At 36.8% G+C, this 23815-nt stretch overlaps 1 protein-coding gene across 1 annotated transcript in view; it reads right to left on the bottom strand.

Moving 5' to 3' along the window:
* Nucleotides 1–2917: 2917 nt before the first annotated feature.
* parvin (beta-parvin) overlaps nucleotides 2918–23815 on the bottom strand; it is a 27351-nt gene continuing 6453 nt past the window's right edge. The window contains 10 exon segments of the mRNA XM_071660429.1: nucleotides 2918–9272; nucleotides 11433–11520; nucleotides 12637–12792; nucleotides 14350–14490; nucleotides 15743–15904; nucleotides 16665–16762; nucleotides 17829–18002; nucleotides 18257–18346; nucleotides 20594–20727; nucleotides 22361–22508. Of these exon segments, the coding sequence (XP_071516530.1) occupies nucleotides 9196–9272; nucleotides 11433–11520; nucleotides 12637–12792; nucleotides 14350–14490; nucleotides 15743–15904; nucleotides 16665–16762; nucleotides 17829–18002; nucleotides 18257–18346; nucleotides 20594–20727; nucleotides 22361–22508 (1268 nt within the window). The 3' untranslated portion in view covers nucleotides 2918–9195.

Raw genomic sequence — 23815 nt, 5'->3', positions numbered from 1 at the left:
TGGAGTTTTTACTATCATTATAATTGCTGTTTCCCACATCAGTGAGGTAGCGCCAGGAAACACCCTCTTCTGCTCTCTCAACCACACTCTTTTTATTACCACATCTCTCTTACCCTATTATTACTTACTCGATCAAACCACCTCACACCACATATTGTCCTCAAACATCTCATTTCTAGCACATCCACCCTCCTGTGCACAACTCTATCCATAGCCCACGCCTCGCAACCATATAACATTGTTGGAACCACTATTCCTTCAAACATACCCATTTTTGCTTTCTGAGATAATGTTCTCGACTTCTACACATTCTTCAACGCTCCCAGAATTTTCGCCCCCTTCCCCACCCTATGATTCACTTCCACTTCCATGGTTCCATCTGCTGCCAAATCCACTACCAGATATCTAAAACACTTCACTTTCTCCAGTTTTTCTCCATTCAAACTTACCTCCCAATTGACTTGGCCCTCAACCGTACTGTACCTAATAACCTTGCTCTTATTCACATTTACTCTCAACATACGCTGGTTCAGTCCCTTGGCAGCACGTCAACCCCAGTATACCACATCGTTCCAATTCACTCTGTACCTTGCACGCCTTTCATCCTCCTGTATATTCAGGTCCCAATTGCTCAAAATCTTTCTCACTCCATCCTTCCACCTCCAATTTGATCTCCCACTTCTCCTTGATCCCTCTACCTCTGACACATATCCTCTTTGTCAATCCTTCATCACTCATTCTCTTCGTATATCCACACCATTTCAACACATCCTTTTCTGCTCTCTCAACCACACTTTTTAATATCACACATTTCTCTTGATCACAACACATACTGTCCTCAAACATTTCATTTCCAACACATCCACCCTCCTCTGTACAATCCTATCTATAGCCCACGCCTCGCAACCATATAACATTGTTGGAACTACAATTCCTTCAAACACCCATTTTTGCTCTTTGAGATAATGTTCTTTTCATCCACACATTCTTCATCACTCCCAGAACCTTCGCCCCCTCCCCCACCCTATGACTCACTTCTGCTCCCATGGTTCCATCTGCTGCTAAGTCCACTCCCAGTTATCTAAACACTTCACCTCCTCCAATTTTTCTCACAAAGTTACATCAAAATTAACTTGTCCCTCAACCTTACTGAACATAATAACCTTGCTCTTATTCACATTTATTCTCAGCTTTCTTCTTTCAAACTCTTTTCCAAACTCTGTCACCAACCTCTGCAGTTTCTCATGCAAATCAGCCACCAGTGCTGTATCATCAGCGAGCAACTGTCTCACTTCTCAGGCCCTCTCATCCACAACAGACTGCATACTCGTCCACCTCTAAAACTCTTGCATTTACCTCCCTAACTACCTCATCCATAAACAAATTAAACAACTATGGGGACATCACACACCTCTGCCACAAACCGACGTTCACTGGGAACCAATCACTCTCCTCTCTTCCTACTTGTACATATGCCTTACATCCTTGGTAAAAACTGTTCACTGCTTCTAGGAACTTACCTCCCACACCATATACTCATAAAACCATCCATAAAGCATCACTATCAACCCTATCATATGCCTTCTCCAGATCTATAAATGCTACATGCAAATCCATCCGTTTTTCTAAATACTTCTCAAACATTCTTCAAAGCAAACACCTGATCCACAAATCCTCTACCACTTCTGAAACCACACTGCTCTTCCCCAGTCTGATGCTCTGTACATGTCTTCACCCTCTCAATCAATAACCTCCCATATAATTTCCTAGGAATACTCAACAAACTTATGCGTCTTTAGTTTGAACATTCACCTTTATCCCCTTTGCCTTTGTACAATGGCACTATGCATGCATTCTGCCAATCCTCAGGCACTTCACCATTATCCATACATACATTGAACATCCTTACCAAGCAACAACACACTCACCCCCCTTTTTTAATAAATTCCACTGCAATACCACCCAAACCCACTGTCTTGCCAGCTTTCTTCTTCTGCAAAGCTTTCACTACCTCTTTTTTGTTTACTAAACCATTCTCTCTGACCCTCTCACTTAGCATACCATCCTGACTAAAACACCTTATATCTGCCACTCTATTATCAAATACATTCAACAAACTTTCAAAATACTCACCATCACTACTTGTTACTACCTCTCCACTTGCCTCCTCCACCGATGTTCCCATTTGTTCTTTGTCTTATGCACATTATTTACCTCCTTCCAAAACATCTTTTTATTCTCCCTGAAATTTAATGATACTCTCGCCCCAACTCTCATTTGCCCTCTTTTTCACCTCTTGACCCCCTGCTGCTTTCTTTTATAAATCTCCCAGTCATCTGCACTACTTCCCTACAAGTATCCCACTTCATCACTACTAGTTATTACCTCCCTACTTTTTACATTTTACATTTTACAAATATGGAAGTGCATGGAAATCATTACATTTTTATAAAGTAATGGAAGGAGGTAGAATGTGCAAACTATTACAGAAAATTATAAATCCCAATATGGGAACGACTACTGTATGCACACTAATGCCGGATTTAATGAGAGAGTGAGAGTGAAACAACTAAGGAAAGCTCATTATCAGCTTTGCTACAATGAGAGAGTTGATAGGCAGGAGCATGCTAGTACATGGTGGGGCCCACTGATGGTGTTTTCATTAAAGCATCTGCATAAATTAAGGTACAGCTCAGGTATTTGGCTGCCTCCCAAGATCTGTGCCTGGAATATTTCTACGAAACACTGGCTGCTTAGTAGTTCTTTCTAGAGAGGAATCTAAAGGTTTTGTAATACAGTTGTATATGCAACAGACAATTTTTTTCAGGGCAACTGGGTGGTCAGACTATCGCAAAACTAGTCAAGTATCACAGAGGATATAAGCTGAACAAGATATGGAACAATAACTTCACAGAACTGTTAAAAGATTTTATTGTTATTAGAAGGCATAGAAAGGCACCTGATGAACTATATTACTTCACAGTTTGTATATCATAATGTACTGGAGTTATTAAGAATTCTGAGATCTTGGTTATGATTGTCTAAGCAATCTATACAAAGTTACTACAACACTTGCAAACTTTGGCACTAAACTGGAAGTTACGATGAACTTTTTTAAAGCAAGACGTCCTTTCAGGAAAATGTCAAAAATGTTACTTGGCTCATTTCAACAAATTAAATACGTGTAAAGGATACCGAAACAATCATATTTGTTTTAATATTATGAAAAAATAACAAGCATTTAAGAAGTGTGCTTATGGCACACTACATTCAACACATAGCATTCTTATTAATTATTATTCAATGCGTCACACACACTGACCATGAAACAAGTACAAAATTTCCAATGAGGCTGCCACATTAATGTTTTAATACTGTTTCCACAGCATACTTAATGATTATTATTTATCATTATAAAACCCAAGGACCATTTCAACAAGGTTTCCAGGAACTTCAAAGCTGTGCTACAATTAGCAGCAGGGAAAGGGTGAACCACTTTGGAGAGAGTTCTTTGACAAGATTGTACTCTGATGGTACAATCTTGCTGAAATTTGACTTCATTCACAGCACAACCATAAGCAGGTGGAGTCCAATAAGACTACTTAAGGTTTTGCAGCATTGGATAGATACCTATGATTACCTTGTTTGAAACCCAAGATGATGCCAGGTCTTGGCTTACTAAGGTTAACAAAATACTGACTGTGTCCTATCAGTGAACCCTGGGACCATATTACTGTGAGATTACTAATGATAATACATGAACCAATTTTGCTAATAGTACATACTTCTGGTGCACTGTTTACCATACGACTACCTTAATTTGTACGACTACAAAATAAAAAACAACTCTGAAACCATCGTACAGGATCCAGCCTTACTAAAGACTGAACTTAATAGAATAAGTGTCATGAATCACTTACCATGATGATAGCATTTGGACATTTGACATTCCTGCACCTAAAACTTCATTTCTTCCAGTATGGGTGATTTCTACTGCCTTTTCAAATTAAAAAAAAAATGCTAAAATTAATATAACTATAAATATATTGATTAAACTATATACATGCAATATGTGAATTTCTCTGACAAAGGTACTTTAAAATTATGACTTATTTGATCAGTTGCAAAATGGGCCAAGGCCTACAGTTTTTGTTAGCTCCATCTATTATTCACTGTATATAACATAATAAACTAATGAAACAAAGTTCATACAAATATTATGTCTCATGGCAATACTTAATCAAATTCTCAAGTTTAATATGACCTAACTGAAGCCAACAAAGGCATTTATTTTTTTATTAATTTCTACAAAATATATTTTGATTTATTCTGAAATAATATTTGGTGACTTTCTTTTGCACTTTTGAAAAGTATCATGTAGTTAGGTACTTGTAATTTCACAACTAACACAAAACATTGAAATCGAGCAAACAATGGCAAGGATGACTCACAACCTTACAGACATATGCAGACACTATTACAACATTTGCTATGGTTCAGTAATTTGAAACAATGAAGATGCATAAGGCTCCAACAATGGAACATCACTTTAAAAAATATCTATGAACACCTGGGCAAACTGTGAGACATAAAGTCTTTAAAGTTTTAGAGGCTGGTCTCGAATGAAGTGTCAATCGAGTACCTGAAGTGAAACAGTAAAAAGTGCTTATACATGTAGATCTCCAGTCTGAATTTTTGGCAACGAGCTGCACTCAAGTTATGGGTTTCTTTTTATAATGGATATCAATCTTTCCAATGAACCCATAATGTTTTAAACATTTATGACTGAACTGTGGTGTTTCTGTTTTTCTAGAGTGGTTTCTGAAACCAGTTATTGGTAATATACATAAATATATTATATTGAAATGTATATACACATGTATATAATCATACTTGCTGCCTTCATACATTCCCGTCGCCACCCATTGCGCTACCTTGCTAAAGTGGGAGATAGCAACTAAGTAAAATAAATAAATAAATAAATATATATCTATCTATTTATTGTTTTATCATAGGTAGTTGCTGTGTCTTGCGTCAGCGAGGTAGCGCCACGAAACAGACGAAGAATGGACCACCCACTCATATACACATAAACACCCATACACGCTCATACACAGACATATACACATGTACATATTCATACTTGCTTGCCTTCATCCATTCCTATCGCTACCCCACCACATAGGAAATAGCGTCGCTATCTCCCACTGCATAAAACAATAAAAAGCTCTATGTATAGTTCTGGGGGTTGCATAAGGCACAGCTGAGGTTAAGGCAACAAGAGAGGTAGGAGGCATGTCTTGCACATCTATCATCCATTTTTGGAACAGACACTGATGTATGTAGAAGGTGCTGATGATCTAGTTTCTGCTTGGTAGCAATCAACCATTTTCGGAACATACACTGATGTATGTAGAAGTTACTGATGAGTAGTTTTTGCTTGGTAACAAAGTTTGGGAGATTGTAGTTGCTAGTCCCGGACATGTACAAAAATGTTTGGAAATATTCTTGATCATTTCCGGACGAGTTACTTGCTTTATAAAGTCTAGTTCCCGCTTGCTTAGTTTCTTGGATACAATACACATTCATTATTTCTTAATGGGTGATAAAGTTCTACTCCAAGAATAGTATGTACTATTTTTTCAGTGTAATATGCCTTCCCTTCACTTAATCCTATTAATTGGATGCTTGCTGGATGTCACGGCAAAAGCAGAGTACAGGAAAAAGTACAGGAATAACCATGAAAAGCAGAAATTTTAAACAAGTGAACTTTGAATGATTTCATCAAATGGATACCTTGACTGGAGATCTACTCTGTTTAGCAAGCATGTTCACATTTCAGTTACACACAATAGACACTGACTGAGGATGTGTATGAATAAGCTGACAAGGAATATGCACCTGATCCAACTCATGGAACTAGGAACTCAGTTGATAGTAGCATATTAAAATGACAGTCTTGAAAAGGCATAAAAAGGCACGTCATGAGGATCAACAGTGCCATACTACAGACCAAATTCAATTGGAAATTAGTTGGCAATAAATTGATATAATCATGAATTAGTAAATAATATTAGTTTCTTACACCTTAAACATAAACACCCATTGCATGTAAGGATGAAAGATTCATGAGTCAAAGCACCGTGAATGTATCAGAAACACTGACAGCCTAATATAATGGAACATCACTTACTAAAAATAGTGAAGAAACATTACAGCTCGTGCCTGTTTATGCATATTGGGTAAAATTAATACAGTTATTACTTAAAATTCTAATGACTTGACAGGAAAATCTATGTGACAGCAGTTATAAAATAAACCAGCAAAAATCATTTCGTAACCTACAGTTAGACTTTATGTTCAGAAGTACTGAAGACTATAAACTATAATTATTAAGAACACAATTTAACTTGAAGGAAAAGTACATAATAATGCTTTCTATTGTGAGATTTATGAACAACATTGAAAATATAGAAACCGTCTTCCTTCCTATGAACACTTGTACATTAAAGCTTTCAACACAGAGAACATCTGTAAGCTCTCCCTTTCTGGTAATATCTTATTGCTAACAAATTTCCATAAAAGTACAGATAATTAAATAAGGACATAGGTAACTGCATTCTCTGGGGATAACATCTCTATGTTAATCAGAGTCTGAGGCACCTTGAGGCACTTGCATATCATATCATATTACATGTTAAACAATCTCTCAAAATATATGTAAATATTTTACTATCATGGAGACAAGTAAAATTTCTTGAATATCACTTTCATCATGTTACTGGTTAAATACCATTACTATATATGCTATTCAAAATACATGCGATGACTTTGCTCTCCTGGCATTAAGCGTTCTTAATACAACTGACTGCATACGATGTCAAGTTTTACAAAAGTAGTATTTTTTTCTAATATACTTGATCACCATTTCCCGTGCCAGGGAACAGATGAAGAATCGCCCATCCACTCATATACACATATATATACATAAACACAAACACACACATGCAAATATACATACACACATATACATATTCATACTTTCTTGCCTCTGTCCATCCCTGGCGCTACCCTAACCCACGGGAAAGAGCATCGTTACCCCAACTTCAGTGAGGTAGCACCAGGAAAAGACAAAAAAGGCCACATTCATCCAGACTCAGTCTCTAGCTGTCATGTGTAATTCACTGAAACCACAGCTCCCTATCCACATCCAGCCCTACAGACCTTTCCATGGTTCACCTGCCCTGGTTCAGTCCACTGACAGCATGTTGACCCCAGTATTAAACATCATATCAATTCACTCTATGCCCCGATCGCTCAAAATATTTTTCACTCAATCCCTCCACCTCTAACACATCAATCTTTCCTCATTCATTCCCTCCATATGTCCAAACCATCTCAAAACACTCTCCTGCTCCCTCAACCACAGTCTCTTTATTACCACACATCTCTCTTACCCTTTCATTACTTACTCGATCAAATCACCTCACACCACATATTGTGCTCAAACATTTCATTTCCAACACATCCACCTTCCTCCATACAACCCTATCTATAGCCCATGCCTCACAACCATGTAGTATCATTGGAACTAATATTCCTTCGAACATACCCATTTTTTGCTCTCTGTGATAATGTTCTCTCCTTCCACACATTCTTCATTGCTCCCAAACCCCCCCAATGACTCACTTCTGCTTCAACGGTTCCATTTGCTGTTAATTCCACTCCTAAATATCTATAACTTACCACTTCCCCCAATTTTTCTCCATTTAACTAACTGGTCCCTCAACCCTGATGAAATGAATAACCTTGCTCATATTTACATTTACTCTCAACTCTCTTCTTTCACACACTTTTCCAAACTTAATCACCAACTTCTGCAGTTTCTCACTCAAATCAGCCACCAGAGGCTTTATCATCAGTGAACAACAACCGACTCTTCCCAGGCCCTCTCATCCCCAACAAACTGCAAACTCCCCCCTCTCTCCAAAACTCTTGCATTTACCTCTCTGACCACCCCATCTATAAACAAATCAAACAACCATGGAGACATCACACATCCCCACTGCAGACCGACCTTCAGTGGGAACCAATCACTCTCCTCTCTTCCTAGTAGTACACATGCCTTACATTCTTGGTAAAAACTTTTCATTGCTTCTAGCAGCTTACCTCCAACACCATGTTCTTAAAACCTTCTCCACAAAGCATCTCTATCAACTCTATCATATGCCTTCTCCAGATCCATTAATGCTACATACAAATCCACCTGTTTTTTGAAGTATTTCTCACACATTCTTCAAAGCAAACACTTGATCCACATAACCTCTACCACTTCTGAAACCACACTGCTCTTCCCCAATCTGATGCTTTGTACATGCCTTTACCCTCTCATTCACTACCCTCTCATATAATTTCCCAATAATACTCAACAATTTTATGACTCTGTAGTTTGAACACTAACATTTATCCCCTTTGCACTATGGCACTATGCATGCATTCCACCAATCTTCAAGCACTTCACCATGATCCATACATACACTGAATATCCTTACCAAGTAGTATTTATGGCATGCAAAACATCTTCCAAGTCACCTAGATAATTCCAGTTTAAAGTTTTTGTCTATCAAGTAATAAAGTAATGGTAAATGCTTCAATCAGCAGCATGACAGTCTGGTGTTTCTACCTCACTACTTGTCCATTGTGCATTTGTAAAACATCCCTTACATCCAGACGTTAAAGATTTCCATATGAACATTTGGAGAACATTGTGCAAAAATACTTGGTTGTGTGTAAGTCCTCACTAGACAGTAAGAAAGTCAGTTATATGATGTTAATTTCCCTTTTATATAATGCTTACCTTACTCTTTATTCAAAAACCTTACTTATGTCAGTTAATTTGACCCAGATTGTAAGATGTGTCTTGTTAGTTTAACAAAATGGCACTCATTTCTACCAAGGTCTGTTTAGAAAAAAATACACAATTAGTTCCTAAAGAGAGTCTGTATAAACAATTTAATAGGCACATTCATCTAGCTTCTACTAACATCTAATGCATTTATCAAAAGTGGTACCTGGTTTGCATCCATCCCCAACTGTATCAACAAACCTAACATCACCTGATGGCTGATTACTTCATCCATATCAAAACTGGCAGTTTTTCATCTCTGCATTTTGTGCAGCAAGAGACTGTGAAACCTAATTTGTGTTCTTATAGCGGGTGAAGAGATTGTACAAAACTCTGAGTGTAGATTTGAGATCAGCATTCACGATGTCTGTAAAACAGAACAAACATTATTGGAACACATTTAATATTCAGATTGGCACTGACAATATCTAAATAGAAAAAACATTATCAAAATACTCAATACTCAAATTCTGTACGACAATGCATATTACCTTGCAGTGTTCCCTGTTACTAAATTATCCTCAAGTTTATCATTCATGGAAAAACTGAAATGTTAAATTTCAGTGTTAATCCCTGAGGCGTATAGATCCAAAAAATCTTTATATTTTGTAAGCCCTCATAACTTACAAAAGGATGACTATGCTAACATCTTACATATACCATGATCATGATCTCTTTATACTTTCACAATGCTAACACTTGTAAAAACACAATGATCTCTCTATAATTTTGCCAAGCACTTTACTTAGACATCCCTCTTCCCCACACAGAGCCTCACTCTGTCATATCCAAAGCTTGCTCTTCTACTTTCTCTTCCAGTTCAAACGATTCTTACAAGGAAGTAGTGCAAATTTTTATATGATGTTACTCTCTCACCCCAACTCTCATCTGCCCTCTTTTTCAACCCTTACACCTTCCTCTTGATCTCCTGCCTCTTTCTTTTATACACCTGCCAGTCATTTGCACTCCTTCCTTGTGAGTATAGTCCAAATGCCTCTCTTTTCTCTTTCATTAACAACTTTACTTCTTCATCCCACCACTCACTACTCTTTCTAATCTGCCCACCTCCCACCTTTCTCATGCCACATGCATCTTTTGCACATGCCATCACTGCTTCCCTAATTGTATCCCATTCCTCACCCACTCCCCTCATGTCATTTGCTCTCAACTTTTGCCATTCTACTCTCAGTCTCTTCTGGTACTTCCTTACACAAGTGTCCTTTCCAAGCTCACTGACTCTCACCACTCTCTTCTCCCCAAACATTCTCTCTTCTTTTTTGAAAACCTCTACAAATCTTCACCTTCGCAAGATAGTGGTCAGACATCCCTCCAGCTGCCCCTCTCAGCACATTAACATCCAAAAGTCTCTCTTTTACATGCCTATCAATCAATACATAATCCAACAATGCCCTTTGATCATCTCTCCTACTCATGTACGTATACTTAGGTATATCCCTCTTTTTAAACTAGGTATTCCCAACCACCACTAATTTTTTCAGCACACAAATCTACATGCTCTTCACAATTTCCATTCACAACACTGAATACCCCATGTACAACAATTATGCCCTCAACTGCCACATTACTCACCTTCACATTTAAATCACCCATCACTAATACTCAGTCTCATGCACCAAAGCTGCTGACACTCACTCAGCTGCTCTCAAAATACTTGCCCCTCATGATCTTTCTTATGATCAGGTGTATAAGCCACCAATGATCACACATCTCTCTCCATCCACTTTCAGTTTTCCCAACATTAGTCTAGATTTTACTTTCTTACACAACTCCGGCTTCAAGTGTAGTGCTACTCCTTCTTTAGCTCGTCCTCTCACCAACCCCTGACTTTACTCCACTTGTCCCTGTCCTTACATGCCTCCCTTGCATACACTTTCTCTTTAACTACAACAACAATACTTCACCTTGCCTTTTTCTGATTGATTTCCTAATCCCTCACTGTTCACTCTCTTGAATGTTATTGTGTATAATATTTTTTCATATATTAACTGGTGAAAACCTCTTCAAAAGTGCTCATTCTGAGAGAAATACTTGACTTTTTCCAATGAACTAAGCTCCTAGTAAAAATAGTTTCGATATCTATTTCTCATTTCATTACTTTGCATATGCCAATTCCTTGATCTTATTCTGTTTCATTTTTGTACACTGCTCCTCTTCAAATTATCTACTCATGAGTAATATGGGCTGATGCAGGACAGTGTTTCACAAACAAGTAAATCAAAGGAGTCCATGACTGTTGCATGATATTTACCAGATTATATCATTTATCAATCTTTTCCGTAAATAAGGTAACAGAAGAAACAGGTAATAATACATGAAGCTTACTTGAGAATAAGTCCCAACAATTTAACCAGGCCTATCTGTTTAGCTGCATGATATATTTACAATATCATTCTGATAAAGTTACTCCTGGGTTAGTAATCTTTCCAACTGTAATGACAATATGAACTGGAAGACATTCATAGAACCTAAAACATGTGAGTAACAACATGAAAATTCCTGTGCTCACCTTCTGGTCTAGCCTTAGGTTTAGCCAATCCAGCATCCATCATCAACTCAAATGACTGTGACACATTATGCAACTTTTCTTCAAAGGTCTGAAAGTATGGAAAGTCCATAAAAGCTTTAAACCTATTAAATTTTCCTACATGTGAGATATTGTTTCCTTTATACAAAAGGGGTCCTTTCTAAATCTCTGATATACCCTGGTCAAAGCAAAATCCTAACTGCACTCTATTATACTTGTTCCCTTCTCATACTCATTCCATTATTCAGCTGCTCCACATTTCTTTGGAGGCATCTCACAATGTTCTCCCCAGCATCCCCTCCACAGATACTTTTTCTTTACCTTTCTATACTATCAGGGAATAATGTCCTTGACATAAGAAATAAGATGGAAAATAAAAACTTTTAACCACATGAACCCTACCTGTTTAAACCCACATACCACCAGCACATATTACAACCTCCCCTTAAAAAAAGTAGTCTTTCTTTTTCCTTACATTCTTAATTAGCCTCCCCCTCAGCACTCGTTTTACTTCCATCACCATTCTTTCATCTCTTATGCATCTTTTCTTCTTTAATAGGTGCTCATTTTTTCTCTTTAAATGATGCAGCGTCTGGAACTAAGCTTTCAGAGAAAAATCCAAACTTAGTTTCTATTCTATTCCTACCTTTAGGTGATGATGCCTAATTACCAAAATACTGTAATATCCACAAACAGATCAATGTATGTCCTGAAAGCTAACATTACAAAATCCATGATGTCAAAGGACAATGTACGTATCCACAGTACCTATATTAGTAAACACTAGAGCTGAATATCATCTACAAGTATAACACTGAAGATCTTACAAGGTATAAAGACAAATTTTTACTGTAGGGAAAACTGAGACTCTGCTTCCCTTTTCGCAAAGAAAAAATGTGTTGAATTTAGGTAACTCTGATCTTATTCATCTACAGTGCATACATCACTAATGCATCAACCCAAGTTAGCCATACTTCAGAGATTTCAGTAATATTCTAAAATTGTGATTATCCAATGGCAGAAAAAAAATCTGAGAAATCATTTTGGTAAAGCTATAACTACTAAGTATAGACTGAAGTTATACGCACTGACTATTCCTGTGAAGCAGAACCATCTTGCAAACAATGTTCAGTCCCTCAAAGCTGTCAAAACACAACTAAGAAAACAAAGGTTGATAAATTCTTACCTTGGGTGTGAGGAAGAAATGGTGAAGAGGTACAAAATAGCCCTCTAAAAGTCCCATGAGAAGACACAAGTAAACTCCATCATTGAAATCTGTTTCCAATTCTCCAACTTCTAAGTTAATCTTGTTCAACTGCTTGTTTACAAAAGTCACCAAAGACTGAAAAAGGGATAAAACACTACAGAAAAAACAAACATCAAGGATGTATTCTAGAGCATTTCATTAAACACTAGTTCAGAACTGACTGTCACATTTCAAGCATATAAAGCAGTCAGAAGAAACCATGGTAAGGTATGTGGGGCCTGGTGTGAACTCGCTAATGTGGGAAATGGCATACATATATAAAAGAAACTGAAGTATGTTAAAAGTCTTAGCACAGAGAAATAATGACTGGTGGCTGATTCATGTGAGAAACTGCAGAAGCTGGTGACTGAGTTTGGTAAAGTGTGTGGAAGAAGAAAGTTAAGAGTAAATGTGAATAAGAGCAAGGTTATTAGGTACAGTAGGGTTGAGGGTCAAGTCAATTGGGAGGTGAGTTTGAATGGAGAAAAACTGGAGGAAGTGAAGTGTTTTAGATATCTGGGAGTGGATCTGGCAGCGGATGGAACCATGGAAGCGGAAGTGGATCATAGGGTGGGGGAGGGGGTGAAAATTCTGGGGGCCTTGAAGAATGTGTGGAAGTCGAGAACATTATCTCGGAAAGCAAAAATGGGTATGTTTGAAGGAGTAGTGGTTCCAACAATGTTGTATGGTTGCGAGGCGTGGGCTATGGATAGAGTTGTGCGCAGGAGGATGGATGTGCTGGAAATGAGATGTTTGAGGACAATGTGTGGTGTGAGGTGGTTTGATCGAGTGAGTAACGTAAGGGTAAGAGAGATGTGTGGAAATAAAAAGAGCGTGGTTGAGAGAGCAGAAGAGGGTGTTCTGAAGTGGTTTGGGCACATGGAGAGGATGAGTGAGGAAAGATTGACCAAGAGGATATATGTGTCGGAGGTGGAGGGAGCAAGGAGAAGAGGGAGACCAAATTGGAGGTGGAAAGATGGAGTGAAAAAGATTTTGTGTGATCGGGGCCTGAACATGCAGGAGGGTGAAAGGAGGGCAAGGAATAGAGTGAATTGGAGTGATGTGGTATACCGGGGTTGAGGTGCTGTCAGCGGATTGAATCAAGGCATGTGAAGCGTCTGGGGTAAACCATGGAAAGCTGTGTAGGTATGTATATTTGCATGTGTGGACGTATGTATATACATGTGTATGGGGGGGGGTTGGGCCATTTCTTTCGTCTGTTTCCTTGCGCTACCTCGCAAATGCGGGAGACAGTGACAAAGTATAAAAAAAAAAAAAAAAAAAAAAAAAAAAAATGTTAATGCATATGATCAAAATAGCTCAATAAAAGATTTGTGACCTACAGAGAAAAAGGAAAACTAATAAGTATCAGCAATAATGGTGGGCATTGTAATTGGGTCAATGTGATTTCATGTAATCTTTAATATCTCAAAAATTCATCTTATTTTATAATAAATATCTCAATAATTCATCATTTTATGATCTCCACATCTTCATGAACAGGAAGCAGAGATCATATCGTAACCCCCTCCGCTCCACAGTACAGATGATACAAAATACAAGCTGAAACTTAACCTTGAAATTCCTACAATAGCAACGTACCACCTACTCTCCAGAGATGACAATGATAGTCGAATGAGCCATTACACTTACTCTCTTAACAACTTGCAGCTTGTCAGGTGCATGGTCAAACAGGGTGTCAAAAGCATCACGCTCGCACCTCAGGCCCAAGTCATCGTATGTGCCTGTCAGCTCCTCATTCACAATGCGATGATTGAGTTGCCCATCACGCTTCTGTTTCATTATACAAACAAAAATATAAGGAGGATGGTACTCAACTCCACACGAGCAAATCAAACAGCACTACAAGCTTTTCTCAAACAACGCATCTATGCATGTACACAACATTTTACACATAAAGCATAGTGGAATATGGGAAAAGTTTTAGCCATTCTAATAGAAATGTTACCATACAGCTGGTTTCTCCTTTCCAGCAACAAGAAACACCACTCCCACTAAGCCATTTAAGTATATTTTCCATGTTTAATAACTAATTCTTAATCTATATAAAATTGAGTAAACACTATGTTCTGTTTTATTGATGTACTGGCCATACATTAAGCACTTCAAAACTTAATTCATTTACATTTACCACTAAGTTTCACGAGTATATGAACTGCTTTTATTTCACAAAACTAGAGAAAAAGATGACAGTACAGATGCTGTACAACACATCTAATGCTTTGAAGGAGCATTTTTCCATTAAATTAGGAAAAAGCATCACCATTGAATATATGAACTGAACTGCTTTTTATAGTAACTATGTATGACAAAACATTAAATCTTATTCGACTTACTATAGGCTTTCTTCCCACTTAATTGTGAATTAATGAAGTTTTACTTTACAAATTTTTGATGACCGTTTTAAACCAAAAATTTCCATTACCACAGAAAGTTTCCTCATGTCATCCTAAATTATTACAATTATTCATCATTATTATATCATCTCAGGACAGGATCCCCTCTCCTAGAACTGCAGCCAGAAGGTTGTGCTATGGAATTCAAAGGGTTTCAATTAGACCGTACTTTAATGAAACAAACTTGCCGAAGCTATCTTTTCTCTCACTGCATAACCAACGGTGACTTCTCACTCAAAGTGTACTCATTTGCAAGCTGAGTCCAATAACACCACAAGCATGCAAATACAAACATGAACAGACAGGAGAAAAATCAACTTGCTAATAATTATGAAAAATATCAAAATATGTCAATTCCCACCTGAAGCTAGATTTTGCTAAACATGAGAGTTAGTTGTGCAGACAAGGTCATATACACAGAAAAAAAAAAACCTTCTGACTCTAGATCAGACTCTTCTTTACGTAGTTATTGCTCACTACATGAAATCTTGGATAAAGCCCAAGCAAACATCCAATAAAGATTACTAACATAAGAAAAGCTGTGGCATATGGCCCAAGGCTAAAAAAAACCTAATATTCAAATTATCAACAAATTCCACAATAATACTTTTAAGGAACCCAAAACTCACCTGCACAATAACAACATTGATAATACAGTTCTCTGGCATTCGTATAGGTGCTCTAAAATGGCGGGCCAAAGAAACTAACAGGTGAAGTATCGCCACAATATTCTTAGAATGGATGGATTCCACAGACCATTTGTGTGGTCCATATCGACTTAGTCCAAGGATCTAAAAAAGAAAATAATAATGCTAATAACAATAATGACTTAAACAGGATGCTTCTGTGAATTCACTTCGCTAAAGTAATACAGAAATACTGTAATGCTTTAATCATCATGACTACAGTGGCCTTCAAATAACTGCTTCTCATTGCAAGATTTCTGTATGTAAACTGACGTCAGCTTTTTGGCCTGTTAGCACAGGTAGCTAGGACTACGAATCAAAATGAAGCAAACACAAATGACCAGTTGCCATCTGGTTGTTGTTCAAGAGACATTAATGAAATTAAATGACAGATGCCCACGCCCCTTCTTCCAACATAACTGCCACATAAAGCAATCAAATGTTAATGGAACTGACCAACGGTACCCATGCCCCTTCCTCCCACAGAGTTGCCACATATAGGACTCAAATATTACAGACAGAAAGTGCATGTATGTACTGACCATGCAACCAATAACTGGATAGTTCACAGGCATAAACAATCACTGCACTTTATATTCTAATGAAAAAGCTATGCTGGACTCTTAGAGAAAGATATCTTTTAACTAATACATAACTATCTTCCACTGCAAACTTACATACAGCATACACTTCCCATAAATGTGATGTTACATTTCCACAACATTAATAACGGGCCTATATTATGCTTATTCAAATTCAACGATGTTTAAACATGATTAAAAAAGCACTTGATATCAAATAAATGAAAGTTTCTATCAAGTATCTGATTATGAGAAAATTCCTTGGTTATGATACTACTACTTACGTGGTTGGCAGCATTGAGTACAATACGCAACTTCTGTTTCTGACCTTCCTCACTTTGGGTAACCTCTTGTACATCCAGGGGTTTGTTTGTCAGCCTCTCTGTATGTATACACATGGAAAAAAATTTAGTCCCACTCAAAAGGTACAACATTAAAGACAAGGAGTCTATTTTTTAAGGCATCTGCAAAAGGCGGGCACGGACAAAAATACTGGAAGTTACAAACACCCTTGACAAAGTTCACGAGGGATAGCAAATGAAAATATTTCATGGTGTAACACCAAGAAGAGGAGAAAGTTTACATATGTCATTTTTTCCTATGAAGAAAGTTCCAGATATAGAAGAAAGTCTCCAAAGAGCCTAGGCATTAAGTGGAAGGATAAATGAAATCATCAAAGAGTTTCTGAGGTGAAAAACACACTATAAAATGAAGCAAGTCATAGCTTTTAAGAAAAATATGTGATTTATAATGACAAAAAGGATGGTTATGAAAAATTTCATGAAAACAAGAAGTAAAAAATTGGCTTTAAGCTTTTAAAAACCTTGATTTTGAGTTAGATGCTTTACTCACATTATCTGAATGATGCATGTGTGTCTGTGGAAAAAAATAAGGCTGTATTGTCAGAAAATAATGTGTGGGATGTCACTCCAAGCATTAATGGGGGTCAAGCACACATATGCTCCAGCTGCACTGAACAGAAAAGTACCGAGGATTTATACACCCCAACAGCAGGGAATAGAAAAATACTGTTGAGGTGTATATGCCCTAGACACAGTGAAAGATACACTGGTGCCTAAGAAAGGCAGAACTGTGGGGCTGAAAATCCTTCCTTCCTGTACTCTCCTTTTTTAAAAGTAGGTACTGATGAAAAGCCAAGCAAGTATTATAAACGAAAGCTTCCTCTTCTACTCCAAATGTTATCATGTTACGGCAGGAGAGACAAGCAGGAAAGAACTCTATATATAGTAATAAAGTTCAACAAAGCAAATCACATTAACAAGTATTAATCTGCTCTGCACACAAAATAAAAAGCGTAATAAACATTTGCAAAATGAATTCACTATGTATCTTAAAAGATTATCATGACCATACACATGTATATCCTCCTGAAGAGATGGAATATAAAAGAAAAAGTTGAAATAAATATCATCTACATATATTCTTACCTATTAGCTTGTGGAACACCATCCCATCATAAAGATCTTCTTCAATATGCTTAACTATAATGCGATCTGGTGCCAACACATCGTTAATCCACTCAATAAGGATGGCAATGAGTTCCTTGAGTTTTGGGTCATCATACGACCTAGGTTCTATCATCGATCTTTCCTCATTGTCATCTGTCGAGAGGAAAATTCTGTTTTTACCACCAAAACATCATTATGTAACTTTCTCTGTATCAAGGGATTATTGAAACAAGATACAACTTTTCACGGAATACTGGTTTAAGTATGTTATGCAGGTGAGTGTCAATGTATTGTGTCATAAGTCTTCAAAATAAGCAAGTAAAAATAATCACTCCCTATGTGCAATTATAAGGGTAAACTACAAATTTCTTAATCATGGTATATCTACATCTAATCAAATGACTCACCCAAGTTGTAATCATCTGGTGGGACATCCACTGACATCGGGGATCCAGGGGAATCAATTGCATGTTTGCCTTCAACCTGTACTTCTTGCACTGTTGATAAATGGGACATTTTTAGCCAAAACGATAATCACAAAAATCATCCCACAGTGATGTTTCAGTACAAAAGGGGGAAAAGAGTATTTCAGAAAGAACCAAAAACAATGAACATGTTTTTATCCTGTGAGAACATGAAGTTTTTCAATTCAGTCTCATAATAATTATTCTAATTCCTCCCTACTACCAAAAGTTGTTTTTATATCTTCCAAAGAAAAAATAATATCTAACTTTATGTTGCATTATAAAATCACCAAGAAAAAATATTTAAGGTATAAAATTTTTCCTTGTTCATGATACTGTAGCTACTCTCTTGAGGAAAAGGTATATGTGTACTTGATGTTGCATATCTATCTACAGACAGGTGAAAGTCACATAAAACAATTTGTTTCACTTAGTATGAATTTGTAGTTATGCAGACTCTAGTTTCAGTCAGGTTTTCCATCCGAAAAGAAAGGCAGGAAATAAATGTGCACCCTCACACTACAATTTTCATGGACTAAAGGGAAAACTAGCCCAGGATTGCATATTTAATCCTAAGCCCTTAATGGCAGTCAATGGTATGAGGCTAGCTTAAACATACATAAGTTGACCTCACAGGAGGTCTGATAACCATGGTTTTATTTTCCTCAAGCATGCATGAGACTTGTTATGCCTCATTAATTGTTGATTCCATATGATAAAAAAAAATGTGAATATGCTCACGAGCACCCACACTTTGGCATCAAAATAAAAATGCCTCTAAATACCACTTTGCATATATACATTTAAAACCTGTTGTATTTATAAAAGAAGTATGTCGTCATTCCTAACTTCCAGTTGCGTAAATCCCAACTCTACAATCACCCATGAATCTCTAAGCTCAGTTTACAAGACTGCTTTGTCAGTGTGCTTATAAATGCTCTTGGAAGAAAATATAAATCCACATAATAGACCTTACGCGATGAGAGAGACAAACTCTATCCATACCATATTCTCGATATAAATCATCCCCAGTAAAAACACTCTGGGAAAGCTGAAATGTTATGGGTCTAATCAACAAGATAACGTTATATTGATTGGTTGTGTTTCATATTCATTTAACGTCAAAAATTGAAAAGGCCTTGAAGTACAGGGATGATATAAATAAAAAATCTTTCTACAAAGCAAAACTGTAACTTCTCTAAACTCTGCAAAAATTACAGTTCACCTAAAACGAGGCAGCCTAGGTAAGATTATATTCATCAGGTTCAATATGGTAAAGTATCGTTAAAATGACAGTGCTAAAAACTTTAGCATGATATGGTTATTGAAAGGGCACAAGCTGCACCCTTAATCTTGCCATTTACCAAAACTTCACTCCGTCACCTATTTCTTAACATAACAGAGCTACGCTAGACCAAGCCAAGTCTATCATAGCTTATCTTAACCTGTACGTAGGGTAATTCTTTACTTTTGAGGTGTGGGGATTTCTCTACTTGACCCACAGCGATCACTTACAAGAACGTTAGATTTAGTTAGAACCCATCCCACCTATAACGTAAATTTTTCAGGAACAAAATCTAACAATAAAATACTTTCAGGAACTAAATCTAATAATAAAATACATTAATAGGATAATAAATTCCAAGTTCCTCGTTTGTCTAAAAATATGTAACGGGTTTGAACGCAACCATACAATACCCTACTCTTTAACCTGACCTATATGACATATCTACGACTATTTTAGGTCAATTTATCACACTTTTATTGAATTTATGAGAATATAAGACCAAAATTACTTCCTCCATAGCTACGTAAACCGTATTGGTCCACCATTACCCTCTGACCCCCAGAGGTCTATATGACACATCTATACCAATTCTGGGTCAATACTCACCAATTTTCCTTCTATTCTGTGATTAATCATCAAAAAATAGTCCATTTAAGCAGGTAAAAGTGGCTAATTAATATACCCCTCCAATTGCCTACCTTGGACCCCACCTTATGTATATACAAGGCAATTAATGGCTAATTTTCACCACAACAGCCATCTTCTGAGGGTAATGGCCCCTAATTACCCCCAGATCCATGGGAAATTAGTGAAATTGTGACCATTTCCCTATAAGTGGGCGGGGTTGGATTGCACTTTTTTGCCCCCACGTTGAGTCAGCCCTCAAATGTAAACACTGAACCCCCCACACCACCTGCTCCCTTTAACCCTTATTTTCCCCCACTCCCGCCCTTATTTCCCTTATTCCAACCCGCCCTTGGAACCCGACTGACCTTCCTTGATCTTCTTCTTGCGGCCTAGGGTGCCGATCTTGTCCCAGAAGGACTCGTTGCCCTCGTCTTTCTTCGGGGTGTTGGGCCGGGGTGACTTAGGCCTCTGGGTAGCCATCTTGAGTGAGCCCACCTCGCTGCCAGGCAACACCTGCCGACACTGCTCGTACCCCAGGCCACATTTGAGGATAAATGGACACTAATGACAATCATTTAATGATAATTAACCAATTTAATGACGATTTCTTTAGTGTAATTAACGCCCTTGGGATGACTGACATAGAATGAATGCTTCTGGCGGGCTTAGGTAGTAGCCTGTATTGCTATTGCTCAACCCGCCAGAGTTAACGAGATAAATGATATTATCCACTCATTATGATAAATTAATTATGATGTCTAAATAATCATTAGGGTCAAAATATCACCTGTTGAAAATTATTGCCAGTGGAGGCCTCTGGCAGCTTTATGAAAGTGCTCAACCCGCTCAATATAATGGCAAACTAATGACACCCGCCAGATTTAAAGACAAATTTACACTAATTAAGACAAATTAATGATAATTACTTTATTATATTTAGCGTCAGGAGGTAATTTACATACAATTAAAGCCAGTGGCGGCCTTTGGTAACCTTCCCTGCTACTGCTCAACCCGCCAGATTTAAAGAGAAATAAATAACATACATTCATTATGATAAATCAATTATGATCTGTAAATAATCATTGTGGTCAAAATATCACCTATTGAAAATTAATGCCAGTGGAGGCCTCTGGTGACCATGATACTACTCAACCCGCTAAATACAAAGGTAAACTAATAGTAACACATTATACTCTTGATTATCAAGGATTAATTATGATTCTTAATAATCATTAATGTAATCATATTACCTGCTGATAATTAATGCCACTGGCAGCCTCTGGCAAAGTCCTCATACTCTTGTGAGTATTTATTTCTTTATTTCCTTAAGTCATTAAATAACTGAAAAGGCCAGATTTTATGAGAATAATAATAATAATGATAGTAATAATAATGATAATAATAATAATAATAATGGTAATAATAACGATAATGCTAATAATAATGATAATAATTATAATAATAATAATACAAATAATAATAATAATAATAATAATAATAATAATAATAATAATAATAATAATAATAATAATAATATACTACTACTAATAATGATACTAATACTAATACTACTACTACTCATAATAATACTAATAATGATATAATAATGATAATAATCATAATAATAATATAGTAATATATTACTACTAATACTACTACTAATACAACAATAATAATAATGACAATAAGATATTACTACTACTACTACTACTACTATTACTACTACTAATAATAACTGGTTTAACCCTAAATAGGTAGCAATGACACGATCTGACCTCTAAGTTGGATATACTGACCTGAGCACTATGAGACCTGTACTGACCAGGCAAGGTTACTAGGAGACTAGTAGTGACCAGACCTGGTTCCTAGGAGACTAGTACTGATCAGACCTGGTTCCTAGGAGACTAGTACTGACCTGGCTAGGTTCCTAGGAGACTAGTACTGACCAGACCTGGCTCCTAGGAGACTAGTACTGACCAGACCTGGCTCCTAGGCGACTAGTACTGACCAGACCTGGCTCCTTGGAGACTAGTAATGACCTGGCTAGGTTCCTAGACAATTAGCAATGACCTGACCTGGTTCCTAGGAGACTAGTACTGACCTGACCTGGTTCCTAGGAGACTAGTACTGACCAGACCTGGTTTCTAGGAGACTAGTACTGACCTGGCCTGGTTCCTAGGAGGGCTTCTGTCGCATCTGGGTCGGAGACAACAATGGCAGGCCCTTTGGTGCCTCCTGGTGGTGGGGGTGACTGGTGACCTGACCATGTCTTACGGTCCCCTGCTGCACACAGGAAGGATCCCAGAGCCAATTCAAGTCAGGTCATGGCCATCATCATATAATTTGGTCAAGATATAGCTTAAGAAATGACCACAAGAATCTCTATATAAAGTTACAAAAATTCCTAAGCCAATTTTTTTTTTTTATATAAACCGTATAGTAATGATTTTTAATCATTCTCATTAATACTTTAGGAATCTATCAGTAGGTTTCCATTAATAAGACGAGGTTTCCATTAATAAAAGCTAGGCTTCAATTGATAAAAATAGGATTCCATTAATAAAACTAGGCTTCCATTAATAAGAGCCAGGCTTCAATTTATAAAAATAGGCTTCCAATAATAAAACCAGGCTTTCATTAATAAAAGCTAGGCTTCAGTTTATAAAAACATGCTTCCATTAATAAAATAAGACTTTCATTAATAAAAGCTAGGCTTCATTTATAAAAATAGGGTTCCATTAATAAAACTAGGCTTTCATTAATAAAAACTAGGCTTCAATTTATAAAAATATGCTTCCATTAATAAAACTAGGCTTCCATCAATAAAAGCTAGGCTTCAATTCATAAAAATAGGGTTCCATTAATAAAACTAGGCTTTCATTAATAAAAGCTATGCTTCAATTCATAAAAATAGGGTTCCATCAATAAAACTAGGCTTTCATTAATAAAAGCTAGACTTCAATTTAAAAAAATAGTTTCATTAATAAAACTAGGCTTTCATTGATAAAACTAGGCTTCCATCAATAAAAGCTAGGCTTCAATTTAAAAAATTAGTTTTCCATTATTAAAACTAGGCTTTCATTGATAAAAGCTAGACTTCAATTATAGGAATAGAGTTTCATTAATAGAAGCTAGACTTCATTGATAAAACTAGGCTTTCATTAATAAAAGCTAGACTTCAATTTATAAAACTAGTTTCATTAATAAAACTAGGCTTTTATTAATAAAAGCTAGGCTTTGATTTATAAAAGTAAGCTTCCGATAATACGATTAGGCTTCCATTAATAAAACTAGGCTTCCATCAATAAAAGCTAGGCTTCAATCTATAAAAATAGGGTTCCATTAATAAAACTAAGCATTCATTAATAAAAGCTAGGCTTCAACTTATAAAAGTACGATTACATTAATAAAACTAGGCTTCCATTATAAATAATAGGCTTCCATTAATAAAACTACGCTTCCATTAATAAAACTAAGCTTCCATTCATAAAACCAGGCTTCCATTAATAAAATTTGGCTTCAATCAATAAAACTACGCTTCCATTAATAAAACCAAGCTTCCGTTAATAAAACCAGGCTCCCATTAA

This window comes from Panulirus ornatus, chromosome 71, assembly GCF_036320965.1.
Source record: "Panulirus ornatus isolate Po-2019 chromosome 71, ASM3632096v1, whole genome shotgun sequence".
NCBI lineage: Eukaryota > Metazoa > Arthropoda > Malacostraca > Decapoda > Palinuridae > Panulirus > Panulirus ornatus.
The sequence above is the reverse complement of the archived record's forward strand: the minus strand, read 5'-3'. Positions and strand labels throughout refer to the sequence as shown.